The following is a 20555-nucleotide window of genomic DNA, read 5'->3' on the forward strand; positions in this document are numbered from 1 at the left end:
TACCCTGAAAGAATTAACCAAGACACTTAAATAGCTGTTTTCCTATCAAGGTCCTCTCTGAACCTGTTTTATACCAAACAGACATAACTTCAAGTATTAAAAAAAAATTCTTGAGAGTGAGGTTTTTGAAGAGCTAGAGCAGAGTAGCTACTCTGCTTGCAGCAGCCCTGCTCCCTCAGATACTACTCCTACCCCTGCCCCTTTTTACCTGTATAGATGCAGGAAATCAGGTTATTTCTGGTAGTGGCTGCAGTGGGCACTGAGGTCCCAATGCACTGTGATCCTGTACAAGTTGCTTCCTTTTAGAGCAAAGCTGGTACATGCATAAGGTGATACCTGGGATCAAGCATGGATTAGAAGATTCTGATTTTTCATAAACCCAAACAAGAATTCCCTTTACAGTAGAAGCCATGAAATACTGAAAGCACAAACTCTTGCAGTAGTTCTACTTAAGATCCTCTTCTTCTCTGAGGATGGTTGTAGTCATGTGTCATTCACACTCTTAAATTATTGTAAGAGTAAATCAAATTGCTGGAAGGTGAACCGTTTAAATAAAATCTTTAATTGCTTATTTACAACAAAGGCAATGAGTTGGCAAATTGGAAATCATGATTTTCACTTTCTCACTAACTTCAGATACAGCAAGTACATACTCAGCTATAAAATATGCAGCCTAGTGAGTAAGGCGCAATATTTACATCACACTAGTACTGCAAAAGAAGCACTTAAGATGAATTTACTGACAGCCAGAAGTTAAACATTTATCCTGGAAATGCTAACAATGCTGAATAAGAAACTTAAGATCTTGTCATTTAAAAAGTAGTGCTCTACTGGTTTGGTTGTTTTTGTCAGATTGCAAACATGCAATAATAGTAAAAATCTGATAATGGGATAAAAACAAAAAACTGACATTGTCAGTTTTTGCAAAGTAACATTTTGATACAAGTGTACTGCTTCTTGGGCTGAAATCTAGTCCTAGTAACTCCAGTATTAGATTACTACATAGTTTTACCTCAGCAAAGGTCTTCTCTGGGAAAAAAAAAAAAAAAAAACATTACATTTGAATCCAGGCTATCCTAGAAGCATAATACGATCACACACAGACACAAATTTAAGAACACAAATTACTACAGACACAAGATATCCCACTTTAACAGCTTAAAAAAAAACTTAAGTGTTAAAGAACTTACTGCAGCCCAAAATAAAGAAATCAGTTTTGTTTTCTACTTCCTTTTTGATATCCTTCATTCCCCCTCCATGTATTTTAAGGTAAGTAACCATTATTCTTATTTTAGAAGGCTAGGGAAAAGAATAGTCAAGGTAAAGTATTAATCCAAACCTACCATCCTGGCTGTCTCTTCTGGATATAAAAGACTTACAAACTATGAGCCTTAAAGACAACAGATAACACCAACCATATGATCTGGGCATGATAGCAAGGCCTTCAGGGAATGTTTCCTTTGTAGAGATTCTTTACTAATGCTTGGTAGTAACTATCTTCATGAAGGGACTTTATTTAGCCATGTAGGAATGGGAAGAAGATGGCATCTGTACAGAAGCTATCATTTCACCCACATTCCATTCAGCACTGGCTATGGAAGCTAACCATCATTAAGACAAGCAAAGTTAACACAAACAATTTTTGCTACTGCTCTCCTTAAAATACATTCTTGAAATTAGGCTTTCCCATTGCTAGCAGTATTTGCACTTTATTTTTATATGAGCAGAGGATTTTTTTAAAATGTTTCTTTTGCACTAATGAAATTCAGTGTAATTTTGATATGATGTGGAAGCATTTAGCAGTTTAAGAAAATGATGCTTAAATTTATGCAGAAACAGTGTGCGTGTTTCATATCCATGGGGTACTCGCAGATGCTCCCATCCATTACAGATTCTGGATTCAGATGTCAGTTACAGCCATACCATATCCTCTTCCTGTCCATGCAGCAGCTTTCCCAAGCTTTTCAAATTCCATCCTTAACAGTACATGTTAACAGGACACGTGTGGCAAGTATGTAATGACTCCTTGACACATTCAAAGAAAAGGCAAGTTTAACTTTTATCCAGAGCTTTCTCTGCTAAGTTGTTCTCTAGTTCAGGTGATTCTTCAGCATCCTGACTGGCAGAAGGGTTAAAAATCCCATCCACTGCAGGGGCTGTCGTTGGTGTTGTGAGAGGGGTCACAGTGTGTCCAAACCCCTGATAGTGACCCATGGGTGAAGATGGCATTGAAGAAGCATCAGAAATTGGGTCTTGAGTAGATGAAGACAGTAAACTTGTATGCTCATTTTGTTCATGATCCTCAGCAAAAAACATTTTCCTTGGCTGGCCCAAAACTGTCCTCCCTAGAATTATGCAAAATGAAAAGGTTTTTTAATCCTTCCAACACTGGTCTTTGAACACATAAACTCTAAAACAGTCATGTTAAATTAGAAGATAAGTCTTTGTTTTGTATTTGTTTTACATGGGCATTATTAGTTTTAATAAAGAAAAGTATGTCTTTCCATTTTAGAGAAAAACAACTTACCTAACCTTTTCTTTTTAAAAGAAAAATTAAAAACTAGACTCTAAATCAGTCAGGAATTCTGGAAAGAAAAAAGTGCCAGATAAACCATGAAATCCTCTAGGCATGCAGCTGCCACTGATTTGGTAATAGAATGTTCTCAGGCTGCTATAAAGGTGGGCAATAGTGTGACATGAAGCTGGAAATACAGATGCTGTTGATAGATTGTACAAATCCTGTTACTTACCCACATTTCGAACCTGTTCGGAGATATCTGCCCTTAGATCAGAAATATCCCACATTGCAAGGAAGGAGTCAAAGCATGAGCCTTCTTCAGCTTCTTGAACATAAGGTTTATAGGAAAAACTGTAGTGATGTGCAATAGCAGCCAGAAACATCTCCACACAAATTATAAAATCCTGCAATGACAGAGATACTGACTTAATCATTCATAACTGGAGAAAAATAGTTCTGGGTTTCTTCTACAACTGAAAGGCTGCAATTGCCCTGGGATACTGACATCAGCTACCTTTCCACCAATATATTCATGGCAGCTTTCAGAGAGCCATACATACAGGACTTCACTTAAAACAGATAATTTAACAAGCAGCAGCTCTACAATGAATACCTGCAAGAAGAAACGCAGACATACTTCACTGGGGCACATTCCTTCTGCCATGGATATAGAAGTGTTAAGCATAAAACTCACATGGGCTCATTGACTGAAACTTAGCCCAGCTTAGAATAAATCATTACTAATCAAGCCTGTGTTACTTCCTTGAGTATTTCCAAGTATTTCCTTGAGATCAGCTGTGTCATCTTACATATAACCATTTCTGCCCAGAAATAACCATCTGCTCCTACCTGTAAGCCTGTAGCCACAGCTTCCACACTTTGCCAATCCCAGGTGTGTTTCTCAGAAATAACACCAACTTTCACCAGCAATGCAATGAGCACAGCCTGCCTATAAAGAGAATTTATAATAAGAAGTATTTGTATTAGAACTGTAACAGTAGTGCCAAAAATCTGCAAGCAAATCTAGTCATACGTGTACATAGGAACAATCTTAAAAAAACCTTTTCTGTTCATATACTTAGATTTGAAGAGGAGGAAACAAACTTAATGAGATATGTCATTCATCCCTCACCCTAAAGACCAACAGAACAGAGAACTAAAGAAGAGTTTCTTGCTCCAGTTAGTCATTAGAACAAGTTCCTTCTCTTTCAGGATGTTGCTGTAGCTCAGAAAGGAATGCTCTGATAGTCAAATACACTCCCTCATTAGCAGCTCAGTGTGACCAATGCTCAAACAGCAATTTTTATTTAACTTACAATAACTTATTTTGAACAAGTAATTTTTTTACTTTTAAAAGGAAATTAGTTTTGAAATAACTGCAAGTAAAGATTCTAAAATAAGTTATATTCTTGAGAATCACCTTACAAAAGAGCAAGTCTAAAAAATAATCTTAAGTGAACAAGACTGCTCTCTCCAACCAGTAGTACCCTCTTCCCCTCACTGCAGCTCACTAAGATTATGGGTGGACATTCTAAGCCCTCTAACTTCATAACAAATCCAGCCTTTTTAGCTCTTCTACAATCTGCTCTGAGAGCAAGAAGTAACAAGTAAAAAATCCACTTACCAAAAAGAAACAAAAACTACCATCTTCACACAAAGGAACTTGCCAACAGGCTGGATAGGGTTCAGTTCCTCACGCAGTACTTTATAAAACAGCACCAGACAATACATGGCAAACTGACAAGGAAAAGAAAATTAATGAAAGCTTTCAAATCCATGTTTATTTTGTGAGGGACTTGTGTTACACCACTTCTACAGCTAAAATATGTATCATAGCACGAGACAACCTTAAAATGCTATCTATTTTTTTAAAAAAGAGGCTTTGGTTTTATGGCATCTTTGCCTTTCTGTTTTAAAGCACTTTCTTTTCTTTTTCTTCCTGAAATTCCAATCATTTCAACCAGGACACAGAAGCTGGTGCTGCTGTTGGGACTGCTGTCACAGCAGAAAGCAATTACAGCTCCCTCTGTGACAGTGACCCATCAAACACAGGGGTGGCAGCAAGAGTAGGACAGAATTTCCAAATGATCCTAGTTGTTATGCTGTTCTGACTCCTGCTGCTGTTGCCAAGAGAAGTAAGAGCAATCCATGGACTCCAAAATGAAACTCTCAATTTTAGGGGCTAACATCTTACCCTGACATTATTTGACAGCTGACCCAACAAAAAAAAGATGTTGAGTAGGCCACACTCTCAGCACTGCACACACCATTTTTATTTTTTTCCTGTGAATGTTATCACCATTTTTAACACAGAATTTTTAACATATTGATTCTTTGTATGAGTGCTGGGAGGAAGCTGTGGGGGCAAGTGGAGTCATCTCTTACCAGAGAGGGGCAGGTCTGCAGCTCTAATGCCTGGGCCAGACCACCTCACCCATCAAATAATTTGGGGTAGAAAGGTGCTTACTTAATGGAGCTTCATTGTAAAAATAACAAAGTTTTAGATTATCGGGTTTTCCAGTTTTTTCATACATAATATTTAACAGACAGCATTTTTGACTTAAAATAGAAAATATTCTACCTGTAAGAATTACCAGACATTTACACAATCACTGCCAACAGTTCACATAGAAGATTCACATAATACTGATGAATTCCAAGAGCAGAAAGATGTACTCCTGATACTCACTAGCTGCGACATGTTGTTAAGTATAACTAGGTAAGTCCATGCATTGTTGAAGCTGAAGTTTCCTTCATCATACACTCCCACCAGTTCACAAATTCTGGAAGAATTTTTAGAATTAATCACTATGGAGTAACAGATCACTTCCCTCAAGTGCTACATCCTCACTGTATCAGTCAATCCTTAGAATTCAAAACCTCTTCTGGTACTCAAATATGGGCACTGGGGGCCTGCACAAGAATCAGTTTCCAACAGCATGTGTATATATATATATAAATATAAAAAATAGAAATATTTATATGGATATTCATTGTGAGTAGCAACTTTTTTCACAGTCTCACAGAATTAACAGTAATGACCATCAATGCAAAGCTCATGAAATTAAGCTTTCAGCATCATCATGCCTGACTGTCTACTGTTCTTTTACAAACACAGGCTGTATGATATGAAGGCACGCAGTCAGGCTTGTCACATGTGAAGTTTAAAAAAAATTTAGAAGTTACAAGAAATCTGCCTTTAAAACTTCTCAGTTGTTGAAGTCAATGAAAAAAAGGGAGGAGGAAAAAAGAATCTAAAAATTAAGAGATCATAAAAATGTTTTTTCCCACCCCAACAGTACTTCACATTCTATCCCACTGATTACAGAAGCTGGCATTAAGTATTCATGATTTCAATTCTGCAAATAGTCATTTGCTATAGAAAAGCCATAAAGAAATCATAAGTTGATTCAAATTGTTGAGACCTATTTAGCATGCAACACAAGTCTGCTTTCAAACTGCCTTGATCCAATACAAAGGGCATGACAATTCTTTCCAGTGTAACTCAAAATCATATCCTGAAGATCAATATTAATTATTTATTAGTATACTTACAAAGCAATGATGGTAGTAAATGGTCTGACAACAGTGTACTGCAAAACACCCAGTTTACATCTAAACAATAAAACTCTGAAAGAGAAACAAAAAACTCATTGTACAAGGATTTCAATACAATTCTCTTATGGATGAGTCCTATTCTCAATAGATTTACTAAGTTAAATTTTAATTTGATGGTAATTTCAACTTCTACAGCCAGGACTTAAGATGTTGCATCATACAGAGTGTATACACAAAACACACAAAAGAGCTGGATTTTTACAGACACATTACAGGAAATATTCAATGATTCACTTATTTTAGCCATGAAAAGCTTCTGGCTGGACTAAACAAAGAGAATGCAATTTTTGCTGTATTTGAAGATGTAAGAAAAACTTTGAGTCTAAATATAAGAGACTTAAAAATCATAATAATTGCCCTAAATGCTTAAGAGAACCAAAGCTCTTTGCCCAGTATGGCAAGCTGTATAAAGAAGCTGTGATCACTGAAACCCACCTTCCCTTCTCCTCACCCCAAACAGCTTTATCAAAATCAAAATCTCCTGAGAGATTTTATCACTTTAAGCATTCAGATATAAACAGTGCAGATACATAAGGCCTTTCACCCTTCATCTGAAGTAAAAACAACAGGCTACCCAGTCTACTCCCAGCTCCACATGAGGTTTGTGGCAAAGAGCAAAGGAAGCAGATTCCAGGAGAACTTTTTTTTAATATTTCTCAAAAATAAGAATTTCCTTCAGCACCTCCTGAGTCAATCCGCATATTAGTAACTAAGTCCAAATCAGAGGATGTTTTATAGCTTGATTGTCACTCGTCCACAGCTGCTTTCAGCAGAGGTTCACAGCTGATCAAACCCATACAAACCATAAACTCCCTCCATCAAGCAGCAATTGTTATGCTGCTAAGTATGAAAACAAAATGTTTGGATCTGCCTACACAGCCTAGAGCTTGAAGATGTCATGATATACTCACTCTCCCATAGCCCACGAGGGACAGCAACAGAGAGGGGGCAGATGTCTCTGCTGATCTTTCGCCTCTATTATTAACACCAGGTTTGGGTACCGGTTGGTTAAGTAATTTGAAAGAAAAACCATAAAGTTATAGATGACATAAGCTTCATAGCATTCTCGACATGTATCCACATATATTGCAATCTTGGGGTATTTCAAAGCTATCCACTGCAAGAAGAGAGGTACACAAAAGGTTATGTGCGAGAAAGACAAAAGGGATCCCAACGACAACACTGCTTCAGCAAGCTCTGGAGCCAGCAAGCACTGACCAAAGAGGGCTAAGGCGAGAGCACTGGGCTAAGGGGAGAGCAATGCTACAGCTACAAAATAACACACACGGGTGAGTTTCAGACCAAAACCTAACTTTTTACTTTTAGTGAAACTGTGGTTATGGATCAGCTGCCAGAGCTCTCAGTTTCTGACTATCACAAACTGCACAAAGGTTAATGTTATCCTTTGTCCCCCGAACCAAAAAGAAATCATTTTAGCACTCAGCATAACTCAGGAAAGAATTCTAGTAGTAAGAATTCTAGTAGTAAGCCTAACTCGGGTAAGGAAGGTACAGCACTGAATTTTAAGGCAGTTCTTGGATCAGTCCTGTTTCCACTTCTGCTATTAAGATGGAAGGGCAAAAGGCTCCTGTCATACCCCCTTCCGCATCATAAAGGATACTCATGGACAGGGCTAAGAAAGGTTATCAAAAGCAACCCCAAATCTCCAAAAGAAGAATGTGGTATGACTAGAGCTATGCTTCTGACATGCTCCATAAACAGGAATGCCTAGAAGTTTCTAGGACTACCCCCTAGATGCAGCACAGATTCTGCCTGACACTGTTTTCCCTCACTCCCACAACAAACAGAATTTGATTGAGCTGGTAACAGTAAGAGAACACTTACACTGTCTAAACTGTAAATCGGCACCATCCACAGAATCCTGTCACAACAACAAAAGAACATTTTACATTACTAAAGGTATTTTTAGTCTGAATTAAATCCAACATTTGTAGCATAGGTAAAACATGAAATATTACCTTATGATTGGTTTCTGTAATTCAGGTTGAGTATAATGGACTAAGTGTTGCAGTATCCCCCAGAGAGATATTGGAATAGTCATTAGCAGAAATATCCCAGCGATAAACCATGCCTTGGTATGAATTCCAACCTTGCAAGATCAAAGTTTCAGTCTTAATACTGTCGAGTTATTACAAGTACACAAAACATTCCACAAAAGCAGAGTAATGCCCAGTACTTAATTTACTGAAACCCACAACAGGTTCCTTGTTTTATGTGTGGAACTTGTCTTCATTCAGTGCTGCATTATAAAGTTTCTGAAAACCTGTGGATTTAAAGTCTTTGTAGCTTTAAAATCAAGTTCCAAATAGTAATCAATTAGTTTTCATTTAACAAACTGAAATAGATATGGATGTAGATACATAAAACCACAATGTCTGCTAAAACACAGGGTTGAAATTTTAAATCATAGCTCTATGAAAAACAACTAATAATCCTAAGTACCAAAACCTGAGAAACTTAGGAGATTCTTGTCAGTTGCCTTTGATGAGAATCGTTTCTCTGATCCCCTATACATCAACATCCCATGTCTCCTGTTGTTTTCTAGTTTTACTTCTGATCAGTTTCTCTACAAGTATCAGACTTAATGGTATAAACTTGGATATAAACACCTATTATGCTGAGCATGCATTATGCATCAGAACAGGAATTCAAACCCGAAAATTTTCAACACATTCAAGACAGATCTTACTGTCATTAAGTCCCGAAAATGATACCCTGAAAAAGCGTACCTCCAGGGCCACAGACCTGTATCACATTGAACAATACATATATGTTAAGGTTAAAATTTACTTCTTATTAGAGAAGCAATGTGATCATATGTGTGTAATTCACACACCACAGTTACAGTACCGCCAGCATGAAACAGGAGCTTCTCTATCCATAGAGATGCTCTACTGAATTCTCCAAAAACAGACAGAAATACCTTTATGAATGCCAGCATTAGTACTAAGTTTCAAACTCTAAGTTCTGGGATGAACTGATGGAGAGAGCCAGACTCTTCTGGGTGGTGCCCAGCAATAGGACAAGAGGCAATGAAAGAGGCAGAAACTGATGCCCAGGAAGTTTCACCTGACCATGAAGATGAGCTTCCTTACTGTGCTGGGGCCACACAGTGGGACAGACTGTCTAGTGAGGGTGGGGAATCTCTCCTGACAGAGATTTTCAAGAACAGCCTGGACACAATCCTGTGCCATGTGCTCTGGGACGACTCTGCTTGAGCAGGGAGGTTGGACCAGGTGATCCACTGTGGTCCCTTCCAACCTGACCTGTTATTGTCACTTTGAGACTCTTGGTTGACTTGAGTTTCTTCAGAATTGTACCAACTGTTCAAACACCAACTATTACAGAAACAGAAGGGGAAAGAAACACTGCTCTGTTCCTCTGAAGTTCACTAGGGCTTTAGCAACAGGACAAATGAGTCCAGCAGCACCATGGCACTTCTCCAGCCTGTCTTTTCACGGAATGTGTCAGGTTGGAAGGGACCACGGTGGGTCATCTGGTCCAACCTCCCTGCCCAAGCAGAGTCACCCCAGAGCACATGGCACTGGATTGTGCCTAGATGGTTCTTGAATATCTCCAGGAAGGGACACTCCACAGCCTCTCTGGGCAATCTGTTCCTGCGTGTGGTCACTGCACAGTAAAGAAGTTCTTCCTCGTATCCAGGTGGAACTTCCTGTGCATCAGTTTCTGCTGCTGCCTCTTGTCCTATTGCTGGGCACCACCGAGCAGAGCCTGGATCCATCCTGCTGGCACCCGTGATTTCGATACTTTTACACTTTTCCGATGAGGTGGCACATTTCCTCGCCGCCTCCCTGCCCGGGGCCGAGCCCGCTGCCCGCGGCCCGGCCGCGCCGCTCACCTCCAGCTTCTGCAGCTCCCACACGCAGAGCGGCACCACCACCAGCAGCCCCACGATGTAGAGCAGCACCACGAGCGGCCGGATCCATCGCCGCCAGTTCCCGCAGGTGCACGGCATGGCCGCGCCGCCGCCGCCGGCGCTCCTCGCACCGACCTCAGCGGGCCGGCAGCCCCTGCGGAGTGCGCATCACCGGCGGGGCCGCCGCCTCGGCTCCGTATCCCGGCTGCTCTCGGTATCCGGCTGGCGCTCCCTATCCCAGCCCGGCCCGGCCCGGTCCCGCCCCGGCACTCCCAGCCCAGCCCAGCCCAGCCCAGCCCTGCCCCGCTCACGCCCCCGCGGCGCTTCCGCCCGGCACCGCTTCCGGCTGCCCCGCCCCGCCGACCTCTCTGATTGGCTCCGAGCCCTGCTCATCACTTCTGCCCCGCCCACCGGGGGACAGACAGGAGGAAGCGCGCAGCCGTGCCCCCCCCTAGCTTTGGGAGGGTTGGTGTGTTCCAGCCGCCCCCCCTCTCCGCCGGCGGCAGTGGGCTGTGCCGCGCTCCCGGAGCGGCTGGAGCTGAAGGAAGGAATGAACCTCAGGGAATGGCCGCGGGAATGGCTGCGGTGCCGGATAGCCCGGAGCCGCTGCTCCCGCTGCCCTGCCCGGCACGGGCCTGAGCAGTGCCTCCCTGGGAACCGCCCGGGGTGCGCAGTGCCCTGGAGAGCCGCACCTCGCTGTGCCAGCAGTGGGTTCGACATAGCCGAGGAGTGAAAGCTCCAGCGGGCGCACCAATACTGCAAAATTGCAGTAATTGCAAAATAATGCAAAATAGGTGTTAAACTTCAACTGTTGGTACAACGTTTGTTTGGAAGTGCCGTGTAAAAGCTGCTGGCTCGCCGGCCGAGCCTGCAGTGCTCAGTGGCAAACACAGGCCCTGAGGTGAGGAACTGAATTAGGCCGCAGGTGGTAACACTGCCTAATGGCCGAGGAACTGCGGCTCCCAATTCTCCAGGAGGCAAATGCCGATTTTACTTTGTGGTGTTACTAAAACGTGCTGGAAGAACTCCCATGAAGGAGGAGGAACAGGACCTGTTATTTCTGTGGAGAAGTTGTAGTTGACATCAAAGCGAAGGGGGCGCTTTCCCAAGCATTGTCTGGGCGGTCAGGGAGCAGCAGTGCGTGGCACTGACTCCATCTCCAGAACATACATATTCTTCCTGGCTTTCAGAGAGAAGCTGCTTGTGAAATATTGGGGAAAACCAAATGAACAGAGTTCACTATTAGGGCTTCTAACATTAGAGAAAGAGTAACAAAGCTACTCCCCAGAATTTGCACATAACAGCTGTATTAGCAGCATTCCCTGTTACTGGAGAGACTGATGTGAATTATTGTTGGTGCCAATCATTATGTACATTCTGCTCTCATGAATTCCAAGTTTATTTTAAGGAGAGTTATGTCAAAATAAAATAAACTGGGATTATGGAACCCTATAAAAATTTTACTAAATTAAAATTGCAAAGGAAATAGACTGTTTTATAATTGTGGTTGGAAAACTATGTGGTACTTATTGTTCATTAATTATATTTTTATTTGTTTGCCATTTGTTTCATAGATTTCATAATCTTTTGTTCTTGTTTTGTGTTATGCAAGTGCAGATGCATGGTTATAACTGAGCTGTCCCTCTTGCCTGATCATAATTTCCCTGTGAGGTGGATACTAAGGATTAATTCTCATACAGTGAAAAATCACAGATTTCCCCTCAATTATTGTGGTCTTAATATCAGCTCTTTGATGTCACGTCCAACAACAAACACCTGATCAGTCTACACTCCTCTCTGGTGCTTACTCACACCGCCAGCCTTTCCAGGGTGTTTTTATTTCATTTTATTAAATATTAATGAGATTTAATTTCTTTTTTCCTTTCCATCATTATTTCTCTATCAGAGGGCTGTCACCAGTTATAAGAAATTGATCTTTGTTAGGGAAATGCTGCCACCATATTCTGATTACTTCCTTGTTTCTTTTAGGGGTGATCATGGAAGAGAGTGACTGGGTTTGGATCTAGAAGCATCTGCAAGCAGCAGTTTGGGTGGCAACTTTAAATGCAGCTTCTTTGTTTTCTTGGTCACCCAGATTTGTGCACGCAAATTAGCTGGGGACTTTTTAGCTACCTCCATAGGTCCCTTCAAACCATTTGGATTATGGCATTCATGGGAATAAGATTTCTGCCATATAGTATGGTGACAAAATATGGTGGGAAAAGTTGCTGCTCAGCACCTCTGCAATAAAATTTTTCAGCTCTGACAAAGATGATAGAAACAAATCCCTCCCATACCCCACCATCTGTGAAGAAAGAAAACTGTCATGTGGACCATTACCAGAGGTCCCTTCCAACTAAAAATTCTTTCATTAAACATAAAAATACATTTATTTATAGCAAATAGTATTACCTGAAGAGCACCCTTTCTTCTCTACCTATTATGTGTCCTTCTGTTGAGACGTTAATAGCTTTTTACTGAGAATTCCTTATGTTAACTGTTTTATTTACAGCAAGGATTCCTGAACTCTGATTGGAAATTATTCCAGAAAATCTCTACTTCTGGTACAGAAGTGGGCAGTATTGTTCTTAGGCTGTACCTGCTTTACCAGCCACTGTCAATGCTCATTTAGGAAATGTTTGGGGACTGACAAAAAACCCCTCTGTTATCTCTCACCTTGCAACTACAGCTTTAAAACACAGTTTTTGTATCCAGCTGGGGTTGCTAACAAAGCTGAGTGCTTCAGCCTCTCCCTTCTTTCACTCTCCTTCTCAGGAGAGAATTTTTGAGACCTGTACAGCGTTGGAGGGAATGATGGATTCGCCTGTAGGTGGGGCACAGGGACTATTTCTGGGCAGCTCTTCCTCTCAGCCAAATTAAGACGTTAGCTCTGGCAGTATCACATCGAACGTGAGTCAGGCAGCAGCAGACCATGAACTAAAAAATGGGCATCCTTTTAACTGACTTCTGATTTTTGAGCTTTTGGAAAAGCCACATAATAGTAGCACAAAACCTGTTTCTCTCATATAATGATTTTAAACACTTATAACTATAAACAAACAACCAAAAATTTATCAGGTTATAAAATTTCCCTGGAACAACTGAAACTGATTCAAGAAGGGGAAAGAAATATGTGAATCCAAGTACAGGAGGGTCACTGCCTTCCTTCCTTCATGGTATCAGGTTTGCTGCAGAAGTGCTGCCTGCTGATTATTACAAGTAATCAGGCAAATGATGAAAAGAATAGAATAGAATAGAATAGAATAGAATAGAATAGAATAGAATAGAATAGAATAGAATAGAATAGAATAGAATTATTTCAGGTGGAAGGAACCTACAACAATCATCTCTTTCACAACTTCAGTGCTGACCAAAAGTTAAAATATGTTATTAAAGGCCTTGTCCAGACACCTGTGAAATACTGACAGGTCTGGGGCATCAACCAGCTGAGAAAGAATCCTGTTCCAGTGTTTCACTCCTCTCGTGGTAAAGAAATGCTTCCTGATATCCAGTCTAAGCCTGCCCTGATGCAGCTTTGAACCATTCCCAGCTGTCCTCTCAGTGGATACCATGGAGAATAAATCAGCACCTCCCTTTCTACTTCCCGTCTTCAAGAAGCTGTGGAGATTAAGGGGGTCACCCTTCAGCCTCTGTTTCTCCAGACTACACAATCATGGGGTTCTTAAATGCTCTTTATAAAATGTCCCTCAAACCTTCTTTCACCAAAATTCAGCTTATGGATCCTGTTAAGGATACAGCACTGCATTCACAGGCCTGCTTCTTTAAAAGACACACGTCACCTCATCTTTCCTATGGAAAATATATGTTATGAATATGACAATACCAGAGAGTGAGAAATATGCTGAAAAGTTTTGCAGCTATGCAAAATTGTGAACTTACCTGGGAGAAAATATCTTGAAGATTTTCCATGTCCATATCCCCTACTTCACAACCCTTCCCATGTGAAGTCTGTTAAAAATCTCTAAATGGGATTATTATAAAATGTGACAGAGTTAAACAGCATTTGCTTTCCATTTTCTCTTGATTTTTGTCTGTTTCAACAGAGAGCTCTCTGATTGTGCTGCATGCTTGAGTGGCAAAGCCACTCATTAAAATGCTGTAATAGATGCATTTTTGATGAGTAAATATATAATTTTATCGATTAGCCTAGTACTTAGTAATATACACGTATTACTAAGCTCTTTTTTGCCAGGTAAAGCTGCCCCTATGAAACTTAAGTTGTTTTTTCCTATTGGCAAATTAAAAGAACAAACTACACTACTGTTCATTGCCTTAAATTGGTTAAAATTACACATATTCAGAAGCACATTTTTCCTTAAAAGATATATGGAACCAATTTTAAAGCCTTCTGTGTTCTTGAATTATCTCAGTTTTATTAATTGGCACACTCTTACAAAATTTTAACTTCATTCTTTGTTATTCCATATAGGGAAGGAAGAAAAGTGCATGCACTGAAGGATGCTACAGGAATATTTATGCAGCTGTGACTGAAGTATAGTTTAAAATCCATGGAATAGTGTGAGTACCCACTAGGATGTGCTGTCGGCCTAAAATTGAAGCCGTGGTATTTAAGAAACAGAAATTCCAAAATTCTTAAGTGTGTTGTATACATAATCCCTGTAGTATTCTCATTTGAAGGTTTCAGAGAAGTACAAAATACAGGGTTTTGTAAGAAAAGGCATGGGGGGTTGAATGATAGGCAGGCAAATTTTCCTATTGTGCAACTATCCTTAGCTGGCATACTTGAAGTGAGAGTTTCCCAAAGGAGTGTCACAGCCATGACCATATTAAACTTATTCAATATCTAACATTAGAACTTCTTCAGCTAGGAATTTTTGTGGGAAGGTGTGGTCACTGTGCCAAGACCTCCTGTATATATCACATGGGCAATAAATGTAACACCTTTACACACACACAAAAATGAAATGTGTTCTATAGTGAATTATTGTAGTTTTGGTCCTTATGCCTGTTGTGAGTGTAAACATGTAGCAAACAGTGTACAGCTAAGATTTGTGGAATTGAACTGCTATATTGTGTTGCTGGGTGTAAAACAATGTACATTTATCAAGATGTAGAGTTCTGAAAACTATTATGATGGAAATATTTGATGGATCATTGCTAAGGTTTGTGGTTTGTCATTTCAGTCGTACTGAAATTTAGAAGTTTTGATACTTTAGCCTAGAAATGGTTTCCTATGTAAGAATTTTCCAGCACTTGCAACTTTACAGTGGCCAGCATACTCTTAAGTCATGTGTGTAGAAAGAGAGCTTAGGGAAGGGTCTTTTTGAAATGTTCAAACCTAGAATGTGATATGAAGGCCTTGGTAACTGACAGTACTTTCATGCCAGTAACAGTTTTTGCAGGCATCCAGAATTTTGGAATTCCTTCAGCAACAAAAGGAGAAAGAATCCTCCTATTAATTTTCTTCTGGATTTTCCATCTTAAAAAACAAAGCAGGGAGTGTAAAATGTTAAAGATTCCTAAAATACTTCAATGTCAGTGTAGTACAGACAGTGCTTCCAGTGGTAGTAATTAAGTGATCTAATGAGCCTTTTCTTTATTTTGAATGATTGTCTAACTGATGCATCAGGCTGGCATAATATTAAATATAGTCTTTCCAGTCATTCATTTCTAACTCCAGACAAAAAATGAGTTTTACTGAAAGTAAGTTTTGGTCATGTTTTCTCAGTTCTTTACCCATCAGTGTTGCTAATAGTCTACTAGAACTGAAAAGTAGTGCTGCAAAGTTTTGTGTATAGTCTGAAAGGTGCCAAATCTGCAACATAAACCACTTTAAAAGAAAAAGGTCTCAGTCAATTAAAACCTGTCAACAGCACAACTCTTCTGTCTGGAGAGCAGGATTTTTCTCCTTCTGAGAGCCTTGAACTAAGTTCTAGTCTGAGAGCCAGGAATTCCTCCATTCTCATTCTGATACTGACTCTGTTGTAGCCTATGGCAATTTATCACAATTTTTTGAGTATGTAAAATGGAAATATTTGCCCAGGGGCAATATGAAGATTAATTACTTAATATTTATAAATTGTTCTGAAAATCAGCATTATGCAGATATTATGATTATTTCTGAGCTGTGGATTCTAATCTGGGATGAGGCCCAGAAAAGGACATAAACAACTGGTGCTCAAGTCAGGTGGAATTTAGATGCCCTGGGTCAAAATTGCAGTCCTAAAAATGTTTACACATTTGCCACAAAACTCTGGAAGTTCATAAGGTTGAGTGGAAGCACCAGCATTTTTTATTATGAGGTGCATTTTGTACTCCAGCAGTGCTTAGTCGTGTTCTCAAAGGTACTTAAGGCCTAATAGGACTGAGCAGCTTTGTAATTAACTCAGGCTGATGCCCAGTAGGTGTCCAGAAATGAGGCATTCCTCTGCATGTCTCCCTGGAGAGTTCAGTCCAGTAGGTGAGCTCTGAAAATGCTGGCCCCACAGTGGAAAAGACTGTAGCTCCATGCTTAGTACAGACAGAAACATGGATGGGGTCCAGGTTCAATTCCCTTGTCTGTCTCAAAGGATCCAACCCCTCTTTGGACCATGCTTTAGTCAGCAGGCAGAAGATGTTTTGGAACATAGGAAGGATTCTTTCCTCTTCAATTCCACTTTGCAAATAAACTACTCTCTAGTCACTGTCAGTGTTTCAGTCTTGCTGTTATGGCACTATTGGTGAAAAAGAGGAATTATTGTGAAAGTTAACAGAAAATAGAGAAATATTCAGTTCTGGAGAAGTACAAAAATAGTTGTAGGAGCTGGGACTAGAACCTAGTGCTCTTCAGTGCTTATATTAGTCTGCTCTCTGTACCACATGATGACTTTGTGGGTGCACCAAATGAAAAAAATTTCCTCCATGCTCTGTATAAATTCCCTAACCTCTGGATTCAATTATGCAGATGACAATCGGATGGTGTGGTACTTGGCTGTGCAGTGCTTTGTCTTCTTCCAGATCTGTCCCAGGTTCAGCCATAGGGATCTGCCAAATATAGAAGGACCAGACTCTTCCTCCCTCTCTTGCCTTGTTTCTCTGTTTCTCTCCAGGCTTGTGGTCAGTCCTTAAAATGAACAGACAAGAAGAATAATCTGAGCCTGACCTTTTCCTCCAGAAGTCAAAGAAAAAACTCCTTGTGATGTTCATTAAATTAGAATAGGGCTCCAAGTATTAAAGGAAGAAGATTTTTTGGAGAAGTTTCCTGTACAGCACCCATTATGTAAAACTCCTGCCTTTCTGCTCCAATTTCTCAAAACTGCTATTGCCACCAAGTCAATGCCTGCCTCAATACTTTAAAACAACGTAATTAAAAAGCAGTTTTATAGTAAGTTAAACTCAAATGCTCTGAGATGTTGTCTGTTAAGGGACTGAAAAGACAGCTAAAAAGGAGGAAAGAGAAAAATAAATAGGCTTTTCTTTCCAGAATACATGCACGCTTGTGCTTTATCCTAGCAAGGATATGTTTAGCAAACATATTTGGAGCAGCTTTTGTCTATGATTAGGCAGTCATTGTGGCACAAAATTGTGAAGACAGAGTTTTTACTTTTTGAGAAATGTTGGTATAAAGAAACACAAAAAGAGTTGGAGACACAAATGGACTTTAATCCCTGCCAACATGTAAACAGTGATAGAAGAAAGTCTTCACACTAAATACATTTCTAAACATCTATAGATAGATAGATAACTATTAGTGAAAAAAAACCCCAGTTTTCCAATAGTCAGTAAAAACCGTAAACCCGAATATTTTCATTCTAAACCAGCATTTTTGTTTAAGCATGATTATTTTAGAGGCCTTTTTTCTGTGCTGCAGCCTAGAAAAATCCATGAAACAGACTGAAACCCCCTGAACTGGGCCCCTGCAAAAAAAAAAAAAGGAGCTTTTCCATATTTCAAAGTGGCTTTTTAGGCCTCTCGAGTCTTTCTGGCACATCATTCTCAGACCCTTATGGACTGGGATGCTGCCAAACAGCTTTTTTCCCACAAAACTTTAATAAACTTTGAGTGCTGGACAGCAGAGTAGTGCAATTCCCAAAGAGAGATTTCACTACAGGATCCCAAAATGTGTACGATATAGAAGCTACCCTCTGAATGAACCCAGCAATACTTTTCCTTGGATTTCTTACAAATACAAGAAATGCAGTTCTGTGTCTTACACTGGTTTTAGCATTTTGCTTTTTTCTTACCACCAATATGATTCCTAGCACTGTTTTATAAATTAGACATGCTTATTCTAATGCAAGGATACTTTAACTTTGCCAGACATGCGGCCATACTTATATTTACCTACAACCACATGAAAATACTTCCAACTACAAAGTATTTAGACACAGATGAAGAAATTTACATGAGGTGACAAAGAAAGAACTACAGCAAAAAGTTTCCCATTAGTCACCTCAGACTCCTAGTCAGTGCTACAGCTGCTACTCCAGTTGTGGGCAAGAACACTGAACCTGATTTAGTTAATTTATAGAGTGTTTATACATCAATACACATCGATCATTTATGCAGCAGGGGATCATTATCACGAGCTTGGTCCTGTTTTCTGAGCCAGCATTCCCAGGTGCATGTGAGCACTCCTGTGGATTTGGCTGTAAAGTTGCTTTCACATAATTCAGAAAAAAAAATTGAGTCAAATGATTAATTCAGTTCTGAAAGAAGACATTGACTCACCTTGTAATTTTCTGGTCCTTACCCTGCTCACTCAGGCAACGTTTCCACTGACCTCCAAGAATACCGTTTAGTGTGTAAAGCAGCAGTTAATTCCATTTCAGTGTGAGCTTTGCTAGAGTGAAGAGAACGTAATTACTTAGCCCCAAAAGATAAATTCATGGAGGAATACCCATAATTTACCCAAAATGTACTGATTCTTACCTCAGTTTGGTGAAGACTTGGGCACTCTACCAGGGAAGTGTTGTTGTATCCTTATATTGTCCTTGCACCCTTCTCTAGAGGCCTGCTTTGGATCCTCATGGGTGACAGGAGGGTCTGGTCCAGAATATCTGCTTTAGGTTTTTAGATCCTTTTCATCATTAACACAGAGACAGCACATACATGTACAAAACAGAGCTGGTCAGGAATGTCTCAATTTTACATGGAGAATAAAATGAATCTATTTTTATAGCATGAATTTTTTCCTGTATGATTTCTTAAACAATTACTTTTACTGTTGAAGGGCCTCTCAAGAAATGGGCTTGTTCACTCCTTAAATTGTATGCTACCAAAACAGGATGTTTTAAATCACAGTTGTGCAGTCTCAATGCAATTATTTCACATATAATCACACTACAGTCACAAATTAAATCCTTATCTTGTGACGCTTAATATCTCCATGTATTAATCCCAAACACTTCCCTTTCTCGATGCCATATTTCAATTGCAAGCACATCACATACTTGGTGATCACAGTCACCTGGCGGTCTCTTTCCATGATTCCATCTTCCCATTAGAGAGTAGCTTCTGATTATCTTTTTTACATGCATTCTTATAATCTTCTACAAATTGATGCCATTTATCTTCTGTCTATATTTTTCTTTTTAAAGCTTTATTCTGTTCCATTATGTTATTATAAAATTAAATTTATTTACTTACTTGTTTATAACAAATCCTTTATTTTTTAAATCCCTTTGGGTTTTTTTTGAAGTAATACTTCTAAAAGGTGTCAGGCTGATTGTCCTAAAACATAAATTCTCCAGCTCTTCTGGATCATAGACAATAAAGAAAGACCCGTAAACTCCTATACTGTTACATTTCACACATTTGTTTGTTAATACATTTCAAATTTGACTTGAAAAGGCTTTTTTAAGCAGTGTTTATATTAGTGAAATTTCTAATGCAACACTCCTGCCACTCCACAGATAAAAACTAATGGTTTAGGTTTGGGTTTTCCTTCCTTTTCTTGTAAGAATGCAGTTTTGGGACAAGAAGCTAGTTTGTGTTAGATTCCTCTTAAAGGATATGTTTTTTAATTGGACTCCAGAAGAGGCTTTGTGTTCTGGACCTTTGTTCCTTTCTTAAAATTTATAATGGAAATCATGACTGCCAAAGCTACACTTGATCTATTTCTGAATTAATTCATTTGGGTACCTGTAGCCATGAATTGCAGTTGCATGCAATATGCTTGCTGTGCTGCTGAGTAAAGTTTGGGCTCTCTAAGCTGAGCTTTTTGTCTGCATAGTGGGATTAAAAACACTGAATCTAGATTAAAATTTCTTTGGCTGTATCTCTTTCTATCTGTAGTTCGATAGCTCTGAAACAAATCTATTGCAAATTAGGCATCAAAATCTTCTATACCTTTTGCACCTAAAAGTTTAAAATGCTGTTTATTACTCTTAGTTTAGTGAAAAGGCTGCATAAAACCTTTCTCTTCCTTGACTGATTATGATTCTCAAGAATCTTTGAGAGAACAGTCGTGGAAAATTGATAGAAAGCTATTCCTAAAGATGGAAAGCTCATTTCAATGCAATCTTTAATTGTTTTTCCCTTGTTAATTTCTTGCTGTTT

General features: G+C 39.6%; 1 protein-coding gene across 1 annotated transcript; it reads right to left on the minus strand.

Moving 5' to 3' along the window:
* Positions 1-539: 539 nt before the first annotated feature.
* On the minus strand, positions 540-10290 carry TMEM184C (transmembrane protein 184C). The gene is made up of 10 exons (XM_066547977.1): positions 10017-10290; positions 8116-8246; positions 7982-8018; positions 7048-7253; positions 6074-6148; positions 5208-5301; positions 4143-4255; positions 3368-3467; positions 2751-2922; positions 540-2345 (listed from the first exon to the last, which is right to left on the minus strand). Exons 1-10 carry the CDS (start codon positions 10131-10133, stop codon positions 2053-2055), a joined length of 1338 nt encoding a protein of 445 aa, XP_066404074.1. The 5' UTR covers positions 10134-10290; the 3' UTR covers positions 540-2052.
* Between the last annotated feature and the right edge of the window lie 10265 nt (positions 10291-20555).

This window comes from Molothrus aeneus, chromosome 4, assembly GCF_037042795.1.
Source record: "Molothrus aeneus isolate 106 chromosome 4, BPBGC_Maene_1.0, whole genome shotgun sequence".
Classification (NCBI taxonomy): domain Eukaryota; kingdom Metazoa; phylum Chordata; class Aves; order Passeriformes; family Icteridae; genus Molothrus; species Molothrus aeneus.